The sequence below is a fragment of the Carassius carassius genome, chromosome 1 (genome assembly GCF_963082965.1).
Source record: "Carassius carassius chromosome 1, fCarCar2.1, whole genome shotgun sequence".
Classification (NCBI taxonomy): domain Eukaryota; kingdom Metazoa; phylum Chordata; class Actinopteri; order Cypriniformes; family Cyprinidae; genus Carassius; species Carassius carassius.
The window spans coordinates 28394181-28418493 of record NC_081755.1 but is presented as its reverse complement, the minus strand read 5'-3'; the positions used below and the strand labels follow the sequence as shown (position 1 = coordinate 28418493).

Genomic DNA, 24313 nt, shown 5'->3' with positions numbered 1-24313 from the left:
TGAACCGCTTGCCAGGACACATGATTAACCGATGTGTGACGTTCTCTGTGAAGGACAATAAGTAGAATATATCATTATAGGTGCCATTCACACAGAATGCACATTTGTGTTGACAAAGATGCAATGCAGGCAGTGGAATAGGAAAAAAATACAAGATGATGGGAGTTGGACTTCTTTTAACTAGAGAGCCAGATTTTTAGAATGCAGTTTCAGTCAAAGGCGTCCATATTTACATAGAAAAACAATGGAGAACTACTACTGTATGCCTGATATTGCATGTTTGCATCATGGTGACAGGCTGAAACCTGCTGTTCATTGTTTTTATAAAACATTTATAGTTAATAATAGTCTACTGGTGTTATACCTTTTCATTTTGAACTTGAATAATCTTGACTTTTGAGAATTTTTAAAAGCTTATTTCGCTTAAACTGTCAAATAAACACAATGTTAAAAATATACATGAGTTACAAAATTGTTATGTCTGTGAAGGTAAACAGCTGGGAAAGAAATCACATATTTATATTAGATCTGTGTGGCAGCAGCGTAATTATACAGTAAATAAATCAATGAATCGACTGCTCTTTGTCTCCTCTGAGGCTGAGACTCTAAATGGTGTTCTGTGCTCATCAGTGCAGCCAAAGACAGAACAGTTAGTATGAATTGCTTGAACTTTTGCCATGATGTTAGAACTGGTACATTGTTGTTGCTTGTGAAAACACAGTGACGGTGCTGTGAGTGGAAACATGAAGATTAAGGAGTGGAAATATTATAATAAGATCCCCTTCCTTCATCACCAACGTCAAGTTGCATGAGCAGCCAATGAGCTGCTGCTCAGTATTCAAATACTTGACCAGCGCTTGCCCTCCACCTTCCCCAACTCCACCTTTCCGCTGCCGTTTAATTTAATGTATGCTATATATGCAGGTTTTTTCATTTATGTTATACAGGTGCATCTCAATAAATTATAATGTCGTGGAAAAGTTCATTTATTTCAGTAATTCAACTCAAATTGTGAAAGTAGTAGAAGTAGTTTAAGTCTTTGGTTATTTTAATTGTGATGATTTTGGCTCACATTTAACAAAAACCCACCAATTCACTATCTCAACAAATTAGAATAGTTTATAAGACCAAAAAATATATATTTTTAGTGAATTGTTGGCCTTCTGGAAAGTATGTTCATTTACTGTACATGTACTCAATACTTGGTCGGGGCTCCTTTTGCTTTAATTCGGTGTGGCATGGAGGTGATCAGTTTGTGGCACTGCTGAGATCGTGTGGAAGTCCAGGTTTCCTAGACAGTGGCCTTCAGCTCATCTGCATTTTTTGGTCTCCTGTTTCTCATCTTCCTCTTGACAATACCTCATAGATTCTCTGTGGGGTTCAGTTCTGGTGAGTTTGCTGGCCAGTCAAGCGCACCAACACCATGGTCATTTAAACAATATTTGGTGCTTTTGGCAGTGTGGGCAGGTGCCAAATCCTGCTGGAAAATGAAATCAGCATCTTCAAAAAGCTGGTCAGCAGAAGGAAGCATGAAGTGCTCCAAAATTTCTTGGTAAACGGGTGCAGTGACTTTGGTTTTCAAAGAACACAATGGACCAACACCAGCAGATGACATTGCACCCCAAATCATCACAGACTGTGGAAACTTAACACTGGAGTTCAAGCAACTTGGGCTATGAGCTTCTCCACCCTTCCTCCAGACTCTAGGACCTTGGTTTCCAAATGAAATACAAAACTTGCTCTTATCTGAAAAAAGGACTTTGGACCACTGAGCAACAGTTCAGTTCTTCTTCTCCTTCGTCCAAGTAAGACGCCTCTGACGTTGTCTGTGGTTCAGCAAATTCCTCGACACGTCTGTGTGTGGTGGCTCTTGATGCCTTGAGCCTCAGTCCATTCCTTGTGAAGTTCACTCAAATTCTTGAATCGATTTTGCTTGACAATCCTCATAAGGCTGCGGTTCTCTCAGTTGGTTGTGCATCTTTTTCTTCCACACCTTTTCCTTCTACTCAACTTTTTGTTAACATGCTTGGATACAGCACTCTGTGAACAGCAAGCTTCTTTGGCAATGAATGTTTGTGGCTTACCCTCCTTGTGAAGGGTGTCAATGATTGTCTTCTGGACAACTGTCAGATCAGCAGTATTCCCCATGATTGTGTAGCCTAGTGAACCAAACTGAGAGACCATTTTGAAGACTCAGGAAACCTTTGCAGGTGTTTTGAGTTGATTAGCTGATTGGCATGTCACCATATACTGATTTGTTGAGATTTTTGTTAAATGTGAGCCAAAATCATCACAATTAAAAGAACCAAAGACTTAAACTACTTCAGTCTGTGTGCATTGAATTAAAAAACCTTACTAACTTCAAATTTTTTAAGAGTACCATACATTTTTCAGGGTAAAAAGTATTTTTTTTAAATACAGAAGTGAAAAAAAAGATCAAATTGTTTGTACTGTATGTATTTTAAATAAATGAAAAAAGATGTCATGTCACTGACCTATATGCCATAATTTCAAATTAATTCCAATTACATTTTTAAACTGAAATACAGCCTAAGTTAATACATAAAAGAGCAAGCTTGATGCAGTGAGACATTCAGTTCTGATAACAGATGCTGTATAGATTATGGAGGTTTGTGAAGATCACAATCTGTCCAGGTCTCCTTTCTCTGAGCTTTACAACACCACAGAACATCATTATAAATTCAGAATTATGCAGGTGAAGTCAAATCACAGCGGAAAGCAAACTCACACCGAAGGAGACGGCCGGCTGATGGTATGCATTAGCATAACTAAACATCAACCTGTACAGCCTCTCTTTTCTCTCTCTTTTGCTCTCTCATTGACATCGACTTTGCTAACAGTGCCATATTTTCCATGGGGGAAGAGATTGGGCTGTGCTTCACATGTCTCCGTGATAAGTGAGCATCCGTGAGATCAGAGAGAGGATGCCTGGGGGACTGCTGAATTAAATGTGAGCATTATAAACTACAGATCATTGGGGAAAATGATCCAGAAAACCAACAGAGAAGTCAATCAACCTGCAAGAAATTACATTCAGAAGTAAACTAGGATAGAAAAACGGTTATTCATCTCAAGAGAATGCAGTAGAAGGCACAGTGCTAATGACTGGCATCAGTGGAGCCTCTTTTTACTGATATTGAGTCTCAGAGAAATCTTAAAACCTACAGAGCAGGAATAAGAGTTTCTGTGGAAATCAGTAAAGTGCCACTAGGCATCATACTCAGCCATAACAATCCAAAAACAATGTTTGACTGATATAACCACTTAAGCCACTTTGCACCGAGAGTAAAACTGTTACTGGTGCACACACACGCGCACACACACGCGCACACACACACACACACACACACACACACACACACACACACACACACACACACACACACACACACACACACACACAAAATTCTAAATAAAAATGCATTCACAATAGGTGCAGGAATGAAGACAGTAGGCTATATTTTGTGCTTCAATGAAGTTTCTGTAATAAAGGCGAGTGCAGTTTCTTTTATTGTTCTAAAGGCTGTTAAAAGGCACAATGCTTTATGTGATTCTGGCGCTCTTTCAAACACCCACACACAATTACCTAATGCTTCACACACACACACACACACACACACACACAAACACACACACACTTTGCAGGTCAATTAGCTCTTTGACACCCGAGGTTGATGAACTGCACCACCAAATAAGTGTGTATGTGTTCTGGCAGACACACTCAGCAGGCTGTTTTACCAAATGCATGCACTGAAATTCAGATGGAGGAGGAGAGTGAGATATGACAATATTCTCTTATTCACACACAACATCACACACATTCAATATTGCACACACTTTGAAAGCAGGTCATTAACAGAAAAAAGCAAAAAAACAACAACAACATCATTACAGCCATTAACAAATTATACTGGCCTTCTGAGCAAACAGAACAGTTGTTTTGAAACTGATGTATGAAATCAGAAAAGCAGCAGTCATGAATACAGAGCAACACATAAACACATAAAACTGATTACTAAATCCTAATACAAAAAGATAGTAAAAAGATCACTTGTGATTACACACAATTCTGTCTATGTCTGTGTGATCGTAGGTCTTGAAATTTAAAAAAATAGGACATTAGAATTACATATGGCACCATTATACAATCTACAGTACATTATTATTATATTATACATACATCATTTTTATTTAGCCTTGTTTATTTGATTGAATTTGCTTGTTCAGAAAATAGTTACACAAAATGTTAACTTGCAATCTCTCACACTTTCTTCTGTGGAACATAATACATATATATACAGTACAGACCAAAAGTTTGGACACACCTTCTCATTCAAAGAGTTTTCTTTATTTTCATGACTATGAAGTAGATTGTAGATTCACACTGAAGGCATCAAAACTATGAATTAACACATGTGGAATTATATACATAACAAAAAAGTGTGAAACAACTGAAAATATGTCATATTGTAGGTTCTTCAAAGTAGCCACCTTTTGCTTTGATTACTGCTTTGCACACTCTTGGCATTCTCTTGATGAGCTTCAAGAGGTAGTCACCTAAAATGGTCTTCCAACAGTCTTGAAGGAGTTCCCCGAGAGATGCTTAGCACTTGTTGGCCCTTTTGCCTTCTGTCTGCGGTCCAGCTCACCCCTAAACCATCTCGATTGGGTTCAGGTCCGGTGACTGTGGAGGCCAGGTCATCTGGCGCAGCACCCCATCACTCTCCTTCTTGGTCAAATAGCCCTTGATGCCTTCAGTGTAACTCTCCAATTTTCATAGTCATGAAAATAAAGAAAACTCTTTGAATGAGAAATTGACAGACGAAACAAAAATGAAAATGTAAAAAGTTTTTGTTGAAGTGTCAGGGTTTAGGTTCGGGGGATAAATATGTCATTAGCTCAGAACAAAAATAATAGAAGTCAATAGAAAATCCCCACCATGACAGAAATATAAATGTGCGTGTTAGTGTGTAAAAGAGAAAAGGAGAAACACAGAGTAGGAGGAAGGGAGGGGGAGAGAAAGTGATGCTCCATCTCCATTAAGTGTAGGGATTTGAATGGATTTGGTAGCTGGCCACCTCCATTCCAGCACAACCAGACTAGTTTCATAATATAATCATCAAACACTGTACTGCACCTACTCAGCAGCATCATTCTGTGAAGACTTTTACCATCAGCTGAATTAGTGTGCTCAAGGAATGCTTTTCAAAAATGTTGGCACACATGTTGGCACAGTGTGTGTTGCTTGGATAGTGAGGTGGGCTATTTGCAGCTGCACACACATTTAAACACGGCAAAGCTTTTCCAAAGCAAACAAGTAAGTTGATTCGATGTCACTAACACTAAAGGCAAACTGAAGTGGCCTTTTGAATAATAACCTCTCTCACTCCTTCCATCTGTACATGTGTGTACATGTGTGTGTGTGTGTGTGTGTGTGGAGGGCAGGAGGGTTAGATTAAACAACAGAGGGCTTAGTGTGTAACTAAAAACGTTTTCCATCACATTTGTACTCACTTTAGCCCTAATCCATCCTGATTACCCTGTCAATCATGACGAGAATACACCTGCCTCGTTACGACACACACTCTGACTGATCAAATGATAGATGCATACTGCCATGCACTTAATAAATCAAGCTGGACTATATCATTTCATTGGCGGAATAACAAACATAAGGTGTATTAATGGAAGCGATAAAGACAGATGGTTGTTGATCTTCCTGTTTGCCATTATCGTTCATGGTGGCACATTTCGAATAAACTTTATTTAAAGCCTTTATGGATGCAGCGCGGCTTAAAGCTCAGAGACCAAACACACATTCCGGGAATGACCGGCCACATTTCCAGGCACCGGTTAACCGCAGCGCCATTTGATCATCGCACCCCGTCATGAACCCCTGTCATCTCTTAAATAGCTATCTGTTTATTTTATGTGCATTAAGACTTATTAAGCAAACACTGCATGCCAGCATACAGATCTCTCATGACATTCTGTGTCACAGAGTTCAGTCTAATTAGAATATGTCAGCTTAGAAACTCTGAAAGGTGTTGATTTGAATTTGACTGCTCATTCAGGGGATTCTGACATGTAGGCCACAGCCTGTGCAATGAAGAAATAAATATCCAAACAACACCTAGAAACAAAGCTGAATGCATTTAAACCAAAAGCACTAATAGGGGCTGTGTGAGAGGGAATGAATAGCACACAGAACTTACTCAGATATAGAGGTGTGATTGTGAGCGGTACACCGGGAGTTCATTCTGAAGAAATGACTTGACTGCACAAACATGCGTCACTAAAAACACCCGTGTGTGTGTGTGTGTGTGTGTGTGTGTGTGTGAAGGGGCTATTGGGTATAAACCCAGCTTGTACTGTGCTAAGCTCAGCAGCTGACAAGCCGAATAGGGGCGACTCTCTCTTCACTTCAGTACAACTTCATCTCTCCATCCATCTATCTATCTGTCTGTCTATCCATCTTCCCGCATATCAATCTGCCTGCCCATCCATCCTTCTGGCTGTTTAACTCTATTTTAGTCCATCTATCCATCTATCAATCAATATATCCAGTTTATTTAGCCATCTATTAATTCATTTTTTCATCCATTCATCTACCCATCTATCATCAATCCATCCATATATCCATCCATCCATGTAGTCATGTCAATACATATATTCATCTATTTATCCATCCATCCACCTTATCCTCATTTATCAATACATCTAGCTCAGGGTCAAGTTGTCTGTGATAATCAGCTTGTTCCTCTCATTTTTTAATTCAGTACTTTGTTATTATGTTTACTCTGCAAAATAATTTAGTACAGATCGCAAGCAAGAGTCACCTCACCTTGAAACTGTATGTGTGTGTGCATTGCACATGCTTTTGGCTTTGATACATACGGGATAAAGTCTGGGTCAAGCTGTGGGGTGTTAATTGGACCCAAAGGGCAAAAGTAATTGTTGTTACACTCTAGCCATCCACTATGCACACACACACATATTATGCTGTGCACTTTCCACATTAAAAGAAAGAGTAAAAAGATAACAGAATGAATTTGAGAAAACAGGGAAAAAGAGGGGTAAAATGTTCTCCACATTCCTGTGGTGGTTAACCGATTTGGAAGAGAGCAGACTCCCAAGAGGAGCCGTGGAAACCCAAAACAGTTTAGGAGCAAACAGGTGTCAGGATGAGACATGTGCTCGATGAAGAGACACAAGTCACCCTGATACACACACACACACACACACACACACACACACACACAAAACAACACATACTTGTCACGTCTGCCCACCTGCTTGTATTTTCCGCAACACTGAGCATCTCAAAATATTTTAATGAACCTATATTTGTGACACACTTGCACACACAAATGCACGGAGGGTGAATCCTTATAACCCTGAATAATTCTTGTCCATTTCACATGCAGGGACCCTCTCAGCATGTTTACATGCTCTTTCACACATTACATATTCATCAGGGTGTCTGTGTAAATTGCACAAACACACACAAACACACACAAAGACATTACACAGGCACTTACACACAGAGGCGAGGGTGACAATGTGGTACCGCAGAGGAAACAAAATTGCACTCTAAGTGGCAGAGGCGCTACCAATAAAACACTTAATGAGGAGAGACATGTAAATGCAGATAGATCAACAAAACTGTGAGAGTGGACTGATAGATTTTCAGACAGACAGACAGACAGACAGACAGACAGACAGACAGACAGACAGACAGACAGATAGACAGATAGATAGATAGATAGATAGATAGATAGATAGATAGATAGATAGATAGATAGATAGATAGATAGATAGATAGATAGATAGATAGATAGATAGATAGATAGATAGATAGATAGATAGATAGACAGCTGAATGAATAGACAGATTTTTAGACAGGTGGACAGACGGACACAAACAGACGGAAACAAAAAAAGGAAGATGAGAAGAACAGCTGAGGATTCAGGCCAGTTTAACTGAGTGTGTGTGATGGCAGAAGAGAAACACACACACACACACACAGAGCGATGAACATTCATAATCACACACACTTCCTCCTGTCCAGCAGGACAATTTCACTATGTTTGTGTGTACAGGTCACAACAACTATGCCAGGCACGGTTTTAAACCTGCAGCAACAATGTCAGTAATGAGAAATGGTACAAGAGCTGTGTGTGAGTGTGTATTATATGCAGCCGTCTGTGAGATATTCCTCTTCAGGGAAACCAGTGGGGGGTAAACAGCGAAAGTGGCTCACTTGGCCAGGTTAAAGAGAACATTTAAAGAGAGAGGACAAAGGAGAGAAGCACACAGATAGATAGGATGGAGGGCTGGATGAGTCTCTGGAAGTTACAGCTATTCAACACTGTCCTCGATGTCAACAAGAACGGACAACAGTGGCAATCTGGGAATCACTGTTTCTGTGTGTGTGTGTTCAAACAACAGCCTGAGCTGAGACAGTGTGCCATCTTTCCATCAGCTGCGTTTGGAGTGAATCACACGTCACAATTTACTGAAGGAGATAATGTGTGCCAAGGTCAAAGACAGGCAGAAAGAATCATTAAAAGAGCATTTAATGGGCCATTCTGATGCTATTTAAGTACACTGATGGATAGAATGAGAGAGAAAGAGAGGGATGGAGAGAGAAATAGAACAGTTGAATGTTTAGTGCAGTGCACAAAAGCAGTTCATATTGTATGACAGTGCATACTAGAGCAGTCCCAGTGGGAAGCCAATAAGGAAGTGACTAAAACTGCAATTCATCGACTGGCCGATTGAGGCTGGCTGCAAAAGAGGAATCAGTCCCATAGACTCCCCATGTTAAAATGCCCAACTTTACAGCAGAAAAAAATGTTTACAACCTGGTTAAAAAAAATATATTTTGGTCTATATAGCTAATTTTGCCCTTCATGACAACTGGTCATGAAGGGGTTGGGTGGATGGTGGGTGAATTTTTTTATAACTCATCCATTTAAATTATATTAAGCCTTAAAGTTCTGTATAATTAAGGGCGTGGCCACTAGAGTTGTCCCCACATGCTTCAAAGTTACCACCATCAATCCAGTACCGAAGAAGCCATCTCCATCCTGCTTCAATGACTACCGTCCAGTTGTACTTACTCCTATAATCTCATAAGTAAGGCTATTATACACGCTAAACTCAAGTCCGACCGTCCCCCTCGGTCCGAAGGGGGTTGGCACAGGGATGTCCGAGGGGCCTGCACTAGAGGAATACAACCATGAAAGCCAAGAGATGTGTGTGGGTTTTTTCTTATAATAAAAATAACTATGCAATAAAGCAATACAGAAAAATATATAAAGCTGAAAGTTTTACACAGATTAAAGTGCAAAAGAACAACAGGTATCACTTTACAATAAGATCTCATTAGTTAACCTTAGTTAGTGCATTAACATTCACAATGAGAAATAGTTACATTTTCTACAGAAGTTATTAATCTTTGTTAAAAATAATAATAATACTTAAAAGTCTTAGTTCATGTTAGCTCATTAAATGACACAGTTGCAACTTTCGATTTTAACAATGTGTTATATATTGGAATACCTAAGATTAATGAATATTCAGAATAATTTTTCATTGGCAGTTTATTAACTAATGAATTAACTAATGTTAACTAATGAAGCCCTAATGTAAAGTGTGAATGAACAATAAATAATCAAAACACTTTCATACAATATATAGGGCATGTTGTAGTCCAGATTAATATTTAAAAAAGATTGAAAAAATAAATAACCTATTAAGTCTAAATATTTAAGTATTTGGTGCTGTGATGAACAACACAGCGAATCCATGAATCTGAATGGCTATTTAAATATGTTTTAGAAAGTAGCACAGCTGCTTTATTTATGGGGTTTCCAGGGTAACGACTGCATTTTTCTGCAGTTTAGCGCCATCTGCTGTCAGAGAGTGAATGTGCTTTCATTCAGCGCGTCTCTCACGTGTTCCCCATGTGCTTCTCATGCTTGCTTGTTTACATCTGAGCACACATGCTTCTTTTAAGCAGCATACAGCGGTGTTGTGCATTTTGACCAGTTGATGGGAAAAGTATTCTCAAAATGTATTCCAAATTCTGAATAATTTGTAGTATATAATTATTCACGGTATTTAGAAGTGCCCATGATAACAATATCATGCATATTCATTACCATAATATATCGTATTACCGAATACCGGCACATGCCTAATGACAACATTTTCATTTTTGGGTAAACCATTCCTTTAAGTCTCAAAAAAGTTTTTGATTGTCCCTTCTTTAATTAGAATTAACTTAAAAAAAACTAACAAACACATAAGCCTGTAGTATGTCCTCATTTTGCTTAGTACAGGTGTACTGTCTGTGTGTGTCACACACACACACACAGACAGTACACCTGTACTAAGCAAAATGAGGACATACTACAGGCTTATGTGTGTTTGGTACAGAGCTTAACTGTATTCCACCTCCTCATCCCCTGCACCCATACCTCCTCCGCACCAAACCCAGATCACCATCTAAAACACAAACACACACATGAACACACACAGTGTGGTCTTGTTCTAAGTGTTGGCTCTATGTGTGTGCTACAGGAGCAAAGAGAATATTTAATCATCAGGTGAAGGGAAAGTTCACTCACTGAGCAAACACAAGCACCAGTAACATCCTACAAAACACACACACACACACAAACACAAGTACCTATTCATCCACACCTCTCATGAGCTGATGTGAACATTCAGAGCGGCTCTTCTGCTCAGAGTATGAATCACTCAGTGTTGCAGCTCAATCTTTAATTACCAACTGTGGATTCCTCATTGCTATGTACCAACATCACTAAACCCCTGAAAAAAAAAGAAATTTTCACCTTTCCATGAAACCCATATCCGCAGTTCTGTGTGCTCCCCTGCTACAAACTCTGACTCAAGCCACTAGGAAATATAGATGAGGAGATACAGAGACACAGAGAAAAGTAAAAATAGATGGAGAGAGGAAAAGAAACAGAGAGATAAGGGGATATAAATTCGAGAGTCTGCCTCCTCAGCGTGAGTCAACCTGGTCCATGCGTCACCATCTCCTCCAGAGCCATTCAGAGCTCCTGGACCTCAGAGCTGAGGTGGAGATGGGAGTGGGCTTGGGTCACACAGGGAGACCTGGAGGAGCAGGGGTGTGTTTTGTCCTTGAGAGCACTGCAGCACCTCAAATACACACACAAACATTTCAAAGTTTGGAGGTTTTCTATGCCACTTTGTTGTTTCCTATGATGCAGGACTATGATTTTGTCAACATTAACAAGCCAAGATGAAAAAAGTATCATATAATGAAAATTACAAAAATAACAACAGATAATTAAACTGTATTATAAATAAATTATTATATTAATATAATTTTGAATATGACAAAAAATGTTTACACTAAGGGGAAATAATCAAGTTTGCTGGCAGAGGCTATTTTCACTAACTCCACCCACTACTGCTCAGACAATTTGCCCTTAGTACAAATAGCATATCACTTACACTTTGTAAATAGTATCTACTATTATTTGCACCTAGTGTAAACAACAAGGTATTTGTTGCTATTTATACAGTACTTGGTGCAAATCTACTACTATTTATGCTTAAATAGCAGCTACCTTCTTTACACAGAGTATATAAGCTCACTTACTTGCATCCAAAATATACACACTAAACTACCGGACACAGGTGTTTTTTTTTTTTGGAAATGAAAACTTATTCAGCAGGGACACAAGTAAACTGATCCAAAGTCACAGTACATTTATAATTTCACAAAATATTATGACTATTTCAAATTCAAGCTTTCCCTTTTTCAACTTTCTATTCATCCAAAATTTAAAAAAAAAAAACATTGTTATGTGTTTCAATACAAATATTAAGCGGCACAACCATTTTCAATTGTGATTATAATAGAATTTTTTTTACTAGAGCAACAAATCAGCATATCAGGAAGGATATGTGACACTGAAGACTGCAGTAATGGCTGTAAAATTACATTAAGTTACATTTTAAAATGGAAAACGTAAAACAGCTCTTTTAAATTGCAATATTACCACCTTTACTGTTTTTTTTTTAAATTTAAGTAATACAGCCTTTGTGAGTATAAGATGCTACTTCTTTTACAGAGTGTGAACTTATAAATACATACTGTATTTGTGTGTTTTACCAGCAATATTTAGATAAACAACTTACAATTGCACAGGTAAACATGATACTAAATGCCAGTCAGAATATGTAACAAATATTATGTGAATATGCTATTGCCATAACATCCTATACTGTTTAATCTACCCATCTTTCCGTCCATTCATAAGGATACACATGGATATTGTTCCAATGACATAGTATATAGCAATATTATTAAATCTATGAACAGGTAAGAACAGATATTTAAAGCGTGATTACACATGCATGGTGGTAGCAGTGAGAGTAACACTCATAGAAAGCATGGGAGGGATTAGTGTGAGTGCAGAAAACTCATCCCCATAAGCCCAGCTTTAATCAGAGCAGTGCTCGCTGTAAGCTATTAGAGAGACAGAGAGGTTAGTCTGGAGGTTCATACAGGAGGACCTGAAGATGGAAGGAAGCTACAAAACTACAGCAAATTGTAAGGTTCAAGAAACTCTTTGATCATGATACAGCTAAATCACCTCTACTCCAATCAGCCTCTGCTTTTCTGTCTGTCTCTTCCTCTCCAACACACACACATTCATCAGAACTTCAGAAGAGTATTGATGCCATCAGAAAGTGCTTCGACATGCTAATACAGCTGATTTTGAAGTTTAAATGAGAGCCACTTAACCATGGCAGAAGCATCTTAGATCGATACTCCCAAATGAATGTGTGTGCTTATGATAAAAATAATCCTAGTTGGTGTAGTTGACTAATGCAACACCTATCATTTCTCTCAACCCACAGGCATACTGGGTTTTTGTGCAAGTTTCATTTACCGTGATGTATGTAACATACATGTGACATACACACAAGTATTATGGCTCATTAAAATAAAAGCTCATTCATAAGCTCATACATAAAGCTCATTCTACTAAGAGACAGTTCAAATTGAATATTTGTCTTCCAGCTAAACATCTGCTTCTTGTTTTTTAAGACAACAATGTTGCTCATTAAACATCATCTAATGATTACACTTACATCTGCACAGTAGTGTTGATAGAGTTACAACAAACAACAAAATCCTCATCGGTCACAAATCACTTGAAAATTAAACTGATACAAATGATGAATGAATGCGTGGCACATGTGAAACAACACATAACGCAGCTTCTCTGCCATTTAAGGGAATTATGGGTGGTTAATTGGATGCAAGGAATAAAAGACCAAAAACAATTCAATAGACAGTTAAGTTTAAGAAAGAAGACAAATTGCAACACAGTATGCAATATTTTACAATAAATGTTGACTACAAAATTTGGTGCACATTTAGCATCAAAAGTGTGCATTTTTTCATTCTTAACTCAGCATTAGATGTGAAAAAAAAAACTCTCAAGCGTGAACCCCTTTTCTCCAGATATCTACTTGTGTGTTGTCTACTTGGCATTTACAGTCTCACCTTGAAATACTTTTAAGAGAAGGAGTGGCTGCTTAAAACTCCACTCATTCTGAGAGAAAAAAGCTGCTGGTACTCACACACTGTATGCTCACTTAACACACACATATACCCAAATAAAAACACTCTGCTCCTTGCTAAAAGGCAAACAGTGCCCTCATTTATTTGAGACATGCTTGAATGTGCCTGGGAAGAAAAATGCCAACCTGTTCCTACACACTCCACCTCTGTTCACAGAGTGTTTGTTGGCTCCCTGTCGACCAGTACAAAACCTCTCTGTAACACTGAGCAGGACAGCAATCCTCAAATGGTTTAATTGATGCTTGGACCCAGACTTTACACTGGAAATCAAGTTGTGACATAACATAGTACTAAAATTGTTTGTTACAGTAAAGTAACAGAAATAAGAAGTTACTTAAAATCAAATTATTATGACTGGCTAGTACCACATGCATGTTCACAGGCTGAACAGCCCCCGAGTTTATCCCAGTGAGGGCTCCTGTCCCTAAATTAGCCCAGTTAGGGTTCCTGTCCCGAGTTTAGCCCAGTTAGGGCTCCTGTCCCCGAGTTTAGCCCAGTTAGGGCTTCTATCCCAGAGTTTAGCCCATAGAGGGCTACTGTTCCCGAGTTTAGCCAAGTTAAGGCTCCTGTCCCCGAGATTAGCCCAGTGAGGGCTTTTGTTCCCAAGTTTAGCCCACGGAGGGATCCTGTTTCCATGCCCAGCCCAAGGAGGGCTCCAGTCCCCAAGTCACACTCAGGGAGAGCCACAGTTCCTATGTAAGGTCTACAAGGGTAGTAAGGGTCCATCCATGGTGGCCAGGCTGCCTCCTGAACTATCTGCTCCGCCATGGCTTCCTAGACTGCTCGTCCCGCCATGGCTGCCTGAGCTCGTTGATCTGCCCTGGCGGCCACCCATGTCTCTGTCCTGTACCAGCCTCCAGGGCGTCCTCCTCCATGGATATGTTATGAATGAATGAATGATGGATTTATATAGTGCTTTAATGTGTATTGTTGTACACCCAAAGCGCTTTACAATCATGTGTGGGGGGGGGGGGGTCTCTTCTCAACCACCACCAATGTGCAGCATCCACTTGGATGATGCGATGGCAGCCTCAGGACAACGGCGCCAGTGTGCTCACCACACACCAGCTACAAGTGGAGAGGAGAGAGAGACAGAGCCAATCAAGTGGTTGGGGATTATTAGGAGGCCATGATTGACAAAGTCCAGGGGGGCAATTTGGCCAGGACAAATTGAGTTATGGGATGCGCCTAACAGGATGGGGGAGTTATGTCAGTGTTTTGGACTTGTTTTCTCTGGTTTTCCTGTTCTTGTTTTGTTTGATTGACTCATTCCATCCACCTGTGTTGCCCTGATTGCCTTGTGTTTAAAGCCCCCATCTGTTCAATTTGGTTTTATCGGGTCTACTTGTTGAATGTCTTCCTTGTGCTCTGTCTCCACATTGGATTTTTAAAGACTGTTGTTCGTGCTAACTCCAGTGTCTCCTCGTTCTCTCCCAGAAAGACTGGGACAATAAGACAGTAGATTTTTTATATTTGTTTAATCAGATTTTTTTAATGACTGAAGGTGAGCATGACAGATACCAAATACTATGATGTCTCTATGAAATAGTTTTTTTATTTTCTAATATTTAACCATTGGCTATATCCATTCAGCATTACAGTACAGCTATCAATTTTAACATTTATTAGACTTTAAAAAAGAACACTTCTAATTTAAAGGCAGGGTAGGTAAAAAAATGTATAAAAAACTTTTTTTCCAAATTTGTTTAAACTTTATTTATATATCAATACATAATTAAAATGTAAGTACTCTGAAAAAGAAAGTATAAAAAATCGAGTGTCTGTAGACCTCTCACGACTGTTTTAAAGACAGCTCATTATTTCCATTCACTCCACCCCCTCCCTTCTGGGCTCCTATAGATTATTTATCGTCTCTACTACGGCTCGCTAAGTAATGTTATGTTAGCTATATTACGCAGCTACGTGTGCTAATGACACATGCTTCATGAAAAAAATATGTATGATCAAAATACAAAAAGAAAGATTTACCTGTCCAGCAGAAATAAAGCCATCAAGCAGTCACTTTTCAGCCCCTTGAGTTCCCTCAGTTCTCGCCATCGCTGGAAAGCCACGCCGATATTAACTCGTGTTTTATTTCTTTGTTTATCCAAAGACTTTTTGTTCATTGCCTTTTCTTGTACTGTTACTGTCTTCCTTTTTTGCCTGGTTTGCCTTCACTAACTGCGTAGGCTGGTACTGTGAAATTTGCTTGCTGTTTCTCTGCCATTTTTTTTATTAGTATTCCTAGGATCCGTGCCTGTTGAATTCCTCAAATCAAACGTGCACGCGCAAGTGGGCAGGTCATGTGTGGCAAAAGGGTGGTTGCCATGGTTGCGAGAGAGTGACAGTCGCCTAAGCCAATCCTATGTTTCGTCCCAAAAGGAAATAATGAGCTGTGTTTAATACAGATTAAACGTTCTAGAGTCACTCGATTTTTATACTCTTTTTATCAGAGTACTTACATTTTAATTATGCATTGATATATATAGAAAGTTTAAACAAATTTGGAAGAAAGTTGTTTATACATGTATTACCTACCCTGCCTTTAAGTGAACTTAAAACAATCTTCACTTAAACCCATCATAATAAATGTCATATTTAGAAAAGAAATATACACAAATTGTATAAAGTTATCAAACACAACATTCTAAATTAAATAAAGATGAATCCTTAAAGCTTAAAAAAGGTATTTGAGTAACAGTCATCACAGCAGCTGGGTTATTAAGTTATTTTGGCTGCTGTAATAGTTGCCGCTGCAACATGACACAAATCTGACACGCTTCCTCACAACTCTACCTTTTTTTTGACCAACTTCAGGTCTTAAAGTCTTAACTAATGAGCAGACGTGTTAGATTGGGTGTGTTAGATGAGGGAGACAGTGCTGGGTGCTCCAGGACAGTACAGTACAGTACATGAATGCAAAGTTTTAAGGCAGCTTTAATCACCTTTTTGGTAACTTTAAAACTTAACTGATGACATAACTATGACATTGCATGATCATAGTTTCCTTTGCACTTTAATATGAAATTATATGCATGTGCCACCACATTTGTGTGAGCAATTAAAGAGCACATGTTACGAGAACAGTATAACGGCTGAAAGGACAGGAAAATTAGTTTTTACTGACATATGGCCTGACAACTTCTCATCTGACCATAGTTCACTGATATTCTACTACAGTTCCTCATCATCTGCACCATTTTTCCTGCTCATTTGACAAGCACTCAGCATTGAGGCGAAGTGAAGTACACGTCTGAAAAGGCTCCTGTTTGATGTGGTCATAAAGATGTTCTGCGTCTAAGTAAATGCAATACTTGTCAAGGAAAAAAAAGACAGAAGCAGCAGTTGTGAGTGGGGTTGCCAACCCCAAATATTTCTCAAGTTCCTGACACTCATCATACATCTTTAATCTGTATGTTTAGGCTTCAAAGGCTTAAATATATACAGGATATTTGATTTGTGCCTCCATATGTACATGTCCTGTACCTGTAGGGAAGAGAAAGGCAGCAGTAGCCACCGGCTGTCAGGTGATGAGAAATGAGAGAGGTCACAATACTGAAACATTAACCCTCCAGACCTTTCCACCCCTGCTGAGAAGAAGCCAGTTCCCGCTGACCGCAGCCTAGAGTCGAGCACTCACCGGCGGGGAGCACAGACAGCGTGATGAGGGGGCGCTAAAGCCATGCTTCGGAAAAGGGCAGGTTGTGTACCCTTGGGGCCTAGACAGCTGTCAGACACCATAGCATACACGGTACAGAGGCACATGTACAAGGACACACGCTTATACACAAGGGAAAAGCGTAGCAGAGGGTGAGAAGAACAGAGCTGTGGCTTCAGGGAAAGAGAAGGAGAGAAAAGGGGAAAGAGAGTTGACAGGGGTTGTCTCACTTGACCGCTCTGTCTGCTGAAGTGATGAAAGCCACCAGGACGGGGTAGGGTGTAGGGATACATGTGTGCTCATACTACACCGTGTACAAACCAGATTCCAGCGACAAGCATTTCATCTGTCCACACTGAAAGAGAATACGCTGTGTGACGTAGCACAGCAGCAGCCAATCAGAGCCTATTTTTAACATTCAGTTATCTGGAGGGAGAATTTTAATGATATTTCACTGTAAGTAGAGCTGAACATGGAGTCACAAATATAAAGAAAATATAAAAACACTGCTTGTTATGGCTGGTTAGAACAATTAAAAAAAAATGTTTATCATGTCATGCCTAGTTAAGACTTATTGTCACTGTCAGCTCATATAAACAGGAGAGTCCACGCTGTCCAATAAACTGCTTGCCTAAAATTCTCAGTTTAGTTAGGCAAACAGCTGAGTACATTTATTGATGCTATTTTAAATGCTTAAATGTAAAAAAATAAAAAATAAATTACTAAAATATAATAATCATAAAGTCTGAATGATTACTATTTTGACTACTGTACCTACAAATCTTTAATAATTACATTTAATTGTTAAAGTATGTCTATGTAGTGCATTGAAACTCTTAAAACAAAAAACAAAAAAAACAATTAGTTAAAATTTAATAAATACATTTCTGCTCCAGGATGTGTACTCTTATGCATAAAACTTGGCGTGTACTACAAATATTGTTGCCTCTTATTATTGTTGCTTGTATTGCTTGTATTTTATTTGTCGCTGTGTCAAATGACTAAATATAAAATGTAAAAAGTGAATTTGTTGCTATACTCTGTGCTGTAATCCTACATTTGTATTGCACATATTTCAATCTCTCACTTTGTTTCACACCTCTTGTCTCCCACTGTCACTGGCTCACTCAGTGCCATGAAAATAGAATGATTGAAGAGGTAATGAATGATTAAGAGAGAGCGATCAGCTGAGAAGAGTGAATGACACAGAGAGAAAATCCTATATTTAAAAGCGAAGCATTCTGCCCAACAGTTTACATTCCAGTGCAGCTATTATCCAACAGGTGTCATCACCCTCATGCCCTTCAAAGCTTAGAAACGGATCCACACACATACACACACTAGTACTGGTCTATAGTCAAAGTTCTCATTAGTCCCTCATGTGTGCAAGTAGAAATGGAAGCTTACGTGTTAATTCTACCAGGAAGTCTCTTACACATAATTCATTCATTCTCAGTCAACCATGATGTAGTTTCCATTTTAAAGATCCTCAAACAAACGTTTGTTTTGCTGCTGCCAATGGACAATTTGCGACCAACATGAGTCTTGCTGGTAGAATATAACAATCCAAAACTAACCTGATAACATTCATGAGTTATATTAAAGTTAATATATTAAATAAAATGTGAAATATATACATTATTACAAGTTCTTGAAACTTTTTAGCTTTTTAGATTTTTGTGTCATGGTCTCTCCCACTTTGGCCAAAACAACATCCGACACAGGAACTGCACTGTAATTAGAAGCTGAATGGGTTCAGAAAGAGCGGCTCATTCATAGATATCACACTCAACACTGTTTCCATACCTACAGAGAAGGTAAATACTCATGCAGTGAAACTGGCAACTTTCCCAGAGTAGATGTTGGACTAAATAAACTGGTGTAAACCAGTTGATTCATCGTTGCTCAATCAAATAAGCTAACACAACTAATAAAATGACTCTTGGTACTTGTAAGAATTAATATAAATATATATTTCAGATTAGTTTTTTATTGATTTTTTTGGAAATAAACTGACCAATATTTAATCCAGTATTTAATTGTGCATGCTATTTTTCCTTATTTTTATATTTACTCTGCTGTCATCTATCACTAAGTGGAATTAAATCTTTAAAAACACTAATAATCAAATAACACTGTTAAATGTAATATTAACCAAAATGTAAATGAATATTTACACACAGTACATAATATAATGTACAATGCTATAGTGGCTAAATTTCCATGCAGCATTTAAAATTATTAATTTTGTTTTTTAGTGTTATGTTTGTATTGTTGGTATTTTAGCACTTAATTTATTTAGGAAAAAAAAAACATTAAATATTAGCCATTTATATTAACATAAAAGTAACAAAAGAATAGAGGAACAAAATTTACAGTACGTTGAGGCATTTATTTGAGGCAATCTGGCAAGGTAGGCTACATGTCTTTTTCTATTAAATGGGTAGAAATTGTATGTTTTGTATGTTTTCGCTAACCAATCCACGAAACGGCTGTCGAGGAGGAGATGCCATGAAACTGTGCAATGATTTACTGTCCCGTAAGAGTAAAAGAACAATCAGTTCAGACAGTAATATATTTTTAAACAGCCCCTTTCAATATTACCTGAATGAAGATAATGATAAATGTACTGCATCTAAATCTTTTAAAAAAAGATGCAGGCAGAATGACTAAACATAAATAAGCATACCAATGATATATTGCCAAAATATATGAATCTGTTTTCAAATCTCAGTGTTATACACTGATTAAAAGAGAATATGAGAAAATCTAGCCTGTACTGCTAAGAGAATCAACTGCTGCCTCTTCAAGCCATATCCTAATGGCTAGCATTCTCTACACAGCATCACTTGTGTGATCTTTATGCAGTACCTATTGGAAATTTAGAACCCACTGCCAACAAATCAGTGCCTCTAAAAAGTCCTATTTCATAACTGAGAAAGGTAGCAAGACTGAATCTGCAGAAGAGGAGAAAGCAAAGTGCATAGAGGCACGATCACTGAAAAAGAGGCAGTGCCTCAACATCCTCCTGCCCCAACTGAGCGCATTTCTTCCCAGTGTGATTTATCTGTTTGTGCCACCAGCCGCAGCGCCAGTTCAGAACACAAGAAGAACATCGACATGCAGTACGTCAAGACCAACATCCCTCGCCGTGGAGTGGGACAGTGGTTTGTTTAAATAAAACTTCAAGAATCAATATAATAAAACCTCAAGAGTAAATGACACATTGATTATATGAGGTGATATGCTCCACTTTAATGTGTAGCAAAGATCCTTAATCATCATCTTAGTGTTTACCTTGAAGCAATGGCCTTGGGCCTATAGAATCAAGCACTTCCTCTTTTAGATCACAAAGTGGCATTTACTAGGAGTCACGCAGCTCGAGGAGAAGGTGTTTCATGTTATTTAGAGTTATTGTGTTCTTCAAAAAGTCTGCGCTTGAAATAGGCCAAGCATTGCTTTAAACCGTAAGCAGTTTGCTTCCTGATATATAACAAAGCTTTTCAAAAAGGCTTTTAATTTTTTACCACACCTGTGAAAGACACTGCAATACACTTCAACCGTCACACGTTTTGCACATAATGGGGGGGGGGGGGATTGCAATAAAGAAAAAGGTAATGCATTGAATACATTTTAAAATGGTCTTCATTTGTCAATATCAGAACTGTCAGAGTGGACAAATAGACTGGCTGAGTCTATGCATCATCTCTCATATTGCCTCTAGAGACAGATGAGCATCTCTGATCCGCACATCTGCTATGCCATGCAGAGCAACGTTTCACTCTCCTACTGTGAAATGTCGAAAATTGGTGTTCAGAGATTTCAAATTATGATTAAAGATCATGAGCGATGGAAAGATTTGAAATGTAAAGGGGATACATTAAGGTATGGGTATCTCTCTTAAAAGTGAACATTTCTAAGCCCAATTTATTCATCTAAATAATATAAAGCATACTGTAATCCGGACCTCAAAAAACTACACCAAATACACATATAAAGCATATAAGCGAACTAGAAAAAGATCATATTTAAATCTCTCTTTTTTTGATCCTAGAAAGCAGACAATCCTGTGTATCTACCGGATGCCAACTCAACCCAAGTGAAGAAATCATGCAAGCAACAGTTGATGAAGTGATGAACCAGACTTTTTTCTAGAATGACCTGCCCGCACACTATCCTCCTATAATGTATGTTTTAGGGGTCGAGGTAAGGTTGTTTGTTAGTTCCATCTCACAACCATGATGTATTTCAAACAGGACAAAAAGTGCAACTCCTGTTTTCAGCACATTTATACAGTGCCTGATGAAATAATCATGGTGTATTTTTAAGATAGTGTTTAAACTGCTGGTGGGTCATCTTTTGCAGCATTTCACGCATGTCAGATTTGCAGCACGGTGAACAAACTAATAAGCCAAACTTAAGGAGTGGAATGGAAGAATGTGTTTGCTGTTTTTTTTTTTTTTTACCTTACCCTAAATGTTTTCATTAAAGCACACAAGGCAGCAAATATACAATGGTCATAGAATTTACCATTACAAAAAAATATCAGGTTATACTTTTCCAAGTTATGATGGGGTTACCAAGACCCTTCTGCTTTACTAAAATCAATGAACTGAATAATATGATAAATGTCAAGGCACATTCATCACCGCGGGGTAATATTGCTTGTCTGAAGCAATGAGCTCTCACGCGGCATTTGAATGAAGTTTCATCCGTTTTCAGGATCCCAGAGCAGTATTGCCTATTTTGACAGCAAAGTAAACATGACTTAATAGTAATCCTTAATCACAGAGCTCGACGAAAAACGACCAAAAAAAAAGCTTCAAAATAATCCCCTCTATATCTCCGTCATACTTTTATACATCGTTTCAACATTCCCACAAGATAAATTAATTCAGCCGTGATTTGATAACACAGATATAAATCATTTGTTCGTCTGACAGCATGTTACTCGCGACTCCAAACTTCCCCTGCTTTCGGTTTGGTCAAACACCTGCCGTTTCAATCTAAACCGACAGTCATAATGAAAGTGTAGTGAGTGAAAGGAGCGCTTACCGGTAATGTTTCGTTTGCGAGTCCCTCCGTGGTCCTCTGAGCCCAACATTACTGGCGTAGGCTACTTGTCGCTCTCCGGTGTTTCCGCGCTGAACTGAACTGATCCTGAGCACCTCGCGGAGCTCAGTGGTCACCGGTGCGTCACAAACCCACGGCTCTCTCCAGAAAAGCTCGTGTCACTCACACCAGCGGCGCGCGTGAATGCTCTCCTCAGAGGAACTTTCCAGACTCTCCTTCTTTCTTAAAAACTACCACACAAGATTTGCAACTAGTGTAGTGGTATTTGCAGGTCTTCTAAAATGAGCAGCGTCCATTAAAATTTCATGTACCAGTTCCACTTTATGTTTCTGAATTAAAGGCCTATGTAGCTCATTTACCACAAGCAACCGATACTCTGTATGGATTATTTGTATACATTAATGCTACTATGAAAAAAAGGTTATATAAGCCTAGTAGTCTCAAGTTTAAGGTTTTTTTTTTTTTTTACAAGTGCTGGGATATTACTATCACGTAATGCTTTTTTCTTTTCTTTTCTTTTTTTAAATATAAGCAGGCTTCACGCGCTTGTCGGAAGACACGTCGATTCTGTGGTAGTGGTCAGGGAGAACAGCTAGGGTTTGTCACTCCATTCACTTTCCTCCATGTAAAAATAACAATATGCGTATATTGTATTGTTAATGATTTGAGGGGTGCAACTTCTAATGGGGTAACTGCATATAGCTACAATAATTTAGAGCACCTGAATTAAGAATGGGAATCTGTGTCATTGCGTACTGCATTCTGGGTAGTTACCACCATGTTTTAGGACACGCTAAGTAGCGTAGCTACTTGTATTTGCATTAATATTTTTAACAGCTGCTTGTTTAGAATACACAGATTAATATTTGAATCCCTTGGGATCATTAGCACTCAATTGTGTGGCCAGGACACATAGACCACACACCATGGTACACACTCATAGAAATCATACGGCCGCCTTCTATCATACCACACACAGGACCAAACTAATTTCTCTTATTTGCAGTTTTTAATAAAGAAGCTGCACTGATGTATCTTACAGATAAAATAGTAAAAAAAAAAAAAATCTTGATCTCAGCCAGCTGATCAACACATATCATCATATCACCAAAAATGTCTTAATATTAAGGGATAAAATAACAGAACGACCCTCTGTAATGCAGCTCTGAAATTAATTGTATTTGACACAAAAAAAAGTTTTACTGGACTTAAATGGAACATATACACGATTTCTTACCCAGGGTTGTCGAATAATGAATCAAAGGAGCGTTGTTTTATGAACATGGAGAGTGATCGTAACGAGCCACTGTATATCACACATAACATTTCCAAACCTGTTTTTGCACATTAATCATGGCATGAGCACTTACAAGTTCAAGTGGATAGGAAATTATGAATCTGTGGTAAATAATAAATACAAATGACAAAGGCAAATTTTGGTCAAGTGGTTTATTTTTCATTGAGCTACACTTTCACTGTTACAAACACGCCAGGTTCCACCTCCATGCAATTACTACGCACGCCCTCACTGGAATACTAAGCACATCCACCTGATCCTCATCACCACCCAATCACCTCAGCACCATAAAAACCACACACACGCACTCAATCGATGTTCGGTCTCGTTCACGACAAGGTCTTACCTGTATGCTAACTCAAAGGACTAACTCTTCTTCTACTTACCTCTCTCCAGCGATTCTCCGAAGATCCAGATCCCCAGTGTGCGTGTGTGTGGTTCACCTTCCTCCTCTGACGTCTTCACCCAGCTTGCACGGATCCATCCCTCACTCCACCCTACACTACCTGCTCCTCTGCTTGTGTCTGTTCAATAAACCATTCTGTCTGTTACTCCTCAGCCTACCGAGTGATCCATAACAGAAGACTGGACCAACACCGCCAGG

At 38.7% G+C, this 24313-nt stretch overlaps 1 protein-coding gene across 3 annotated transcripts in view; it reads right to left on the bottom strand.

The window, feature by feature from the left end:
• Positions 1-22632, bottom strand: part of znf385c (zinc finger protein 385C) — a 101952-nt gene extending 79320 nt beyond the window's left edge. For 2 of the 3 annotated variants that reach the window (XM_059554651.1, XM_059554659.1), the window contains exon 1: positions 22395-22631. In XM_059554651.1, the coding sequence (XP_059410634.1) occupies positions 22395-22443 (49 nt within the window). In that variant the 5' untranslated portion in view covers positions 22444-22631. Of the gene's footprint in view, positions 1-22394 lie in introns of all 3 variants that reach the window. The other variant, XM_059554666.1, reaches the window with a different exon arrangement.
• Between the last annotated feature and the right edge of the window lie 1681 nt (positions 22633-24313).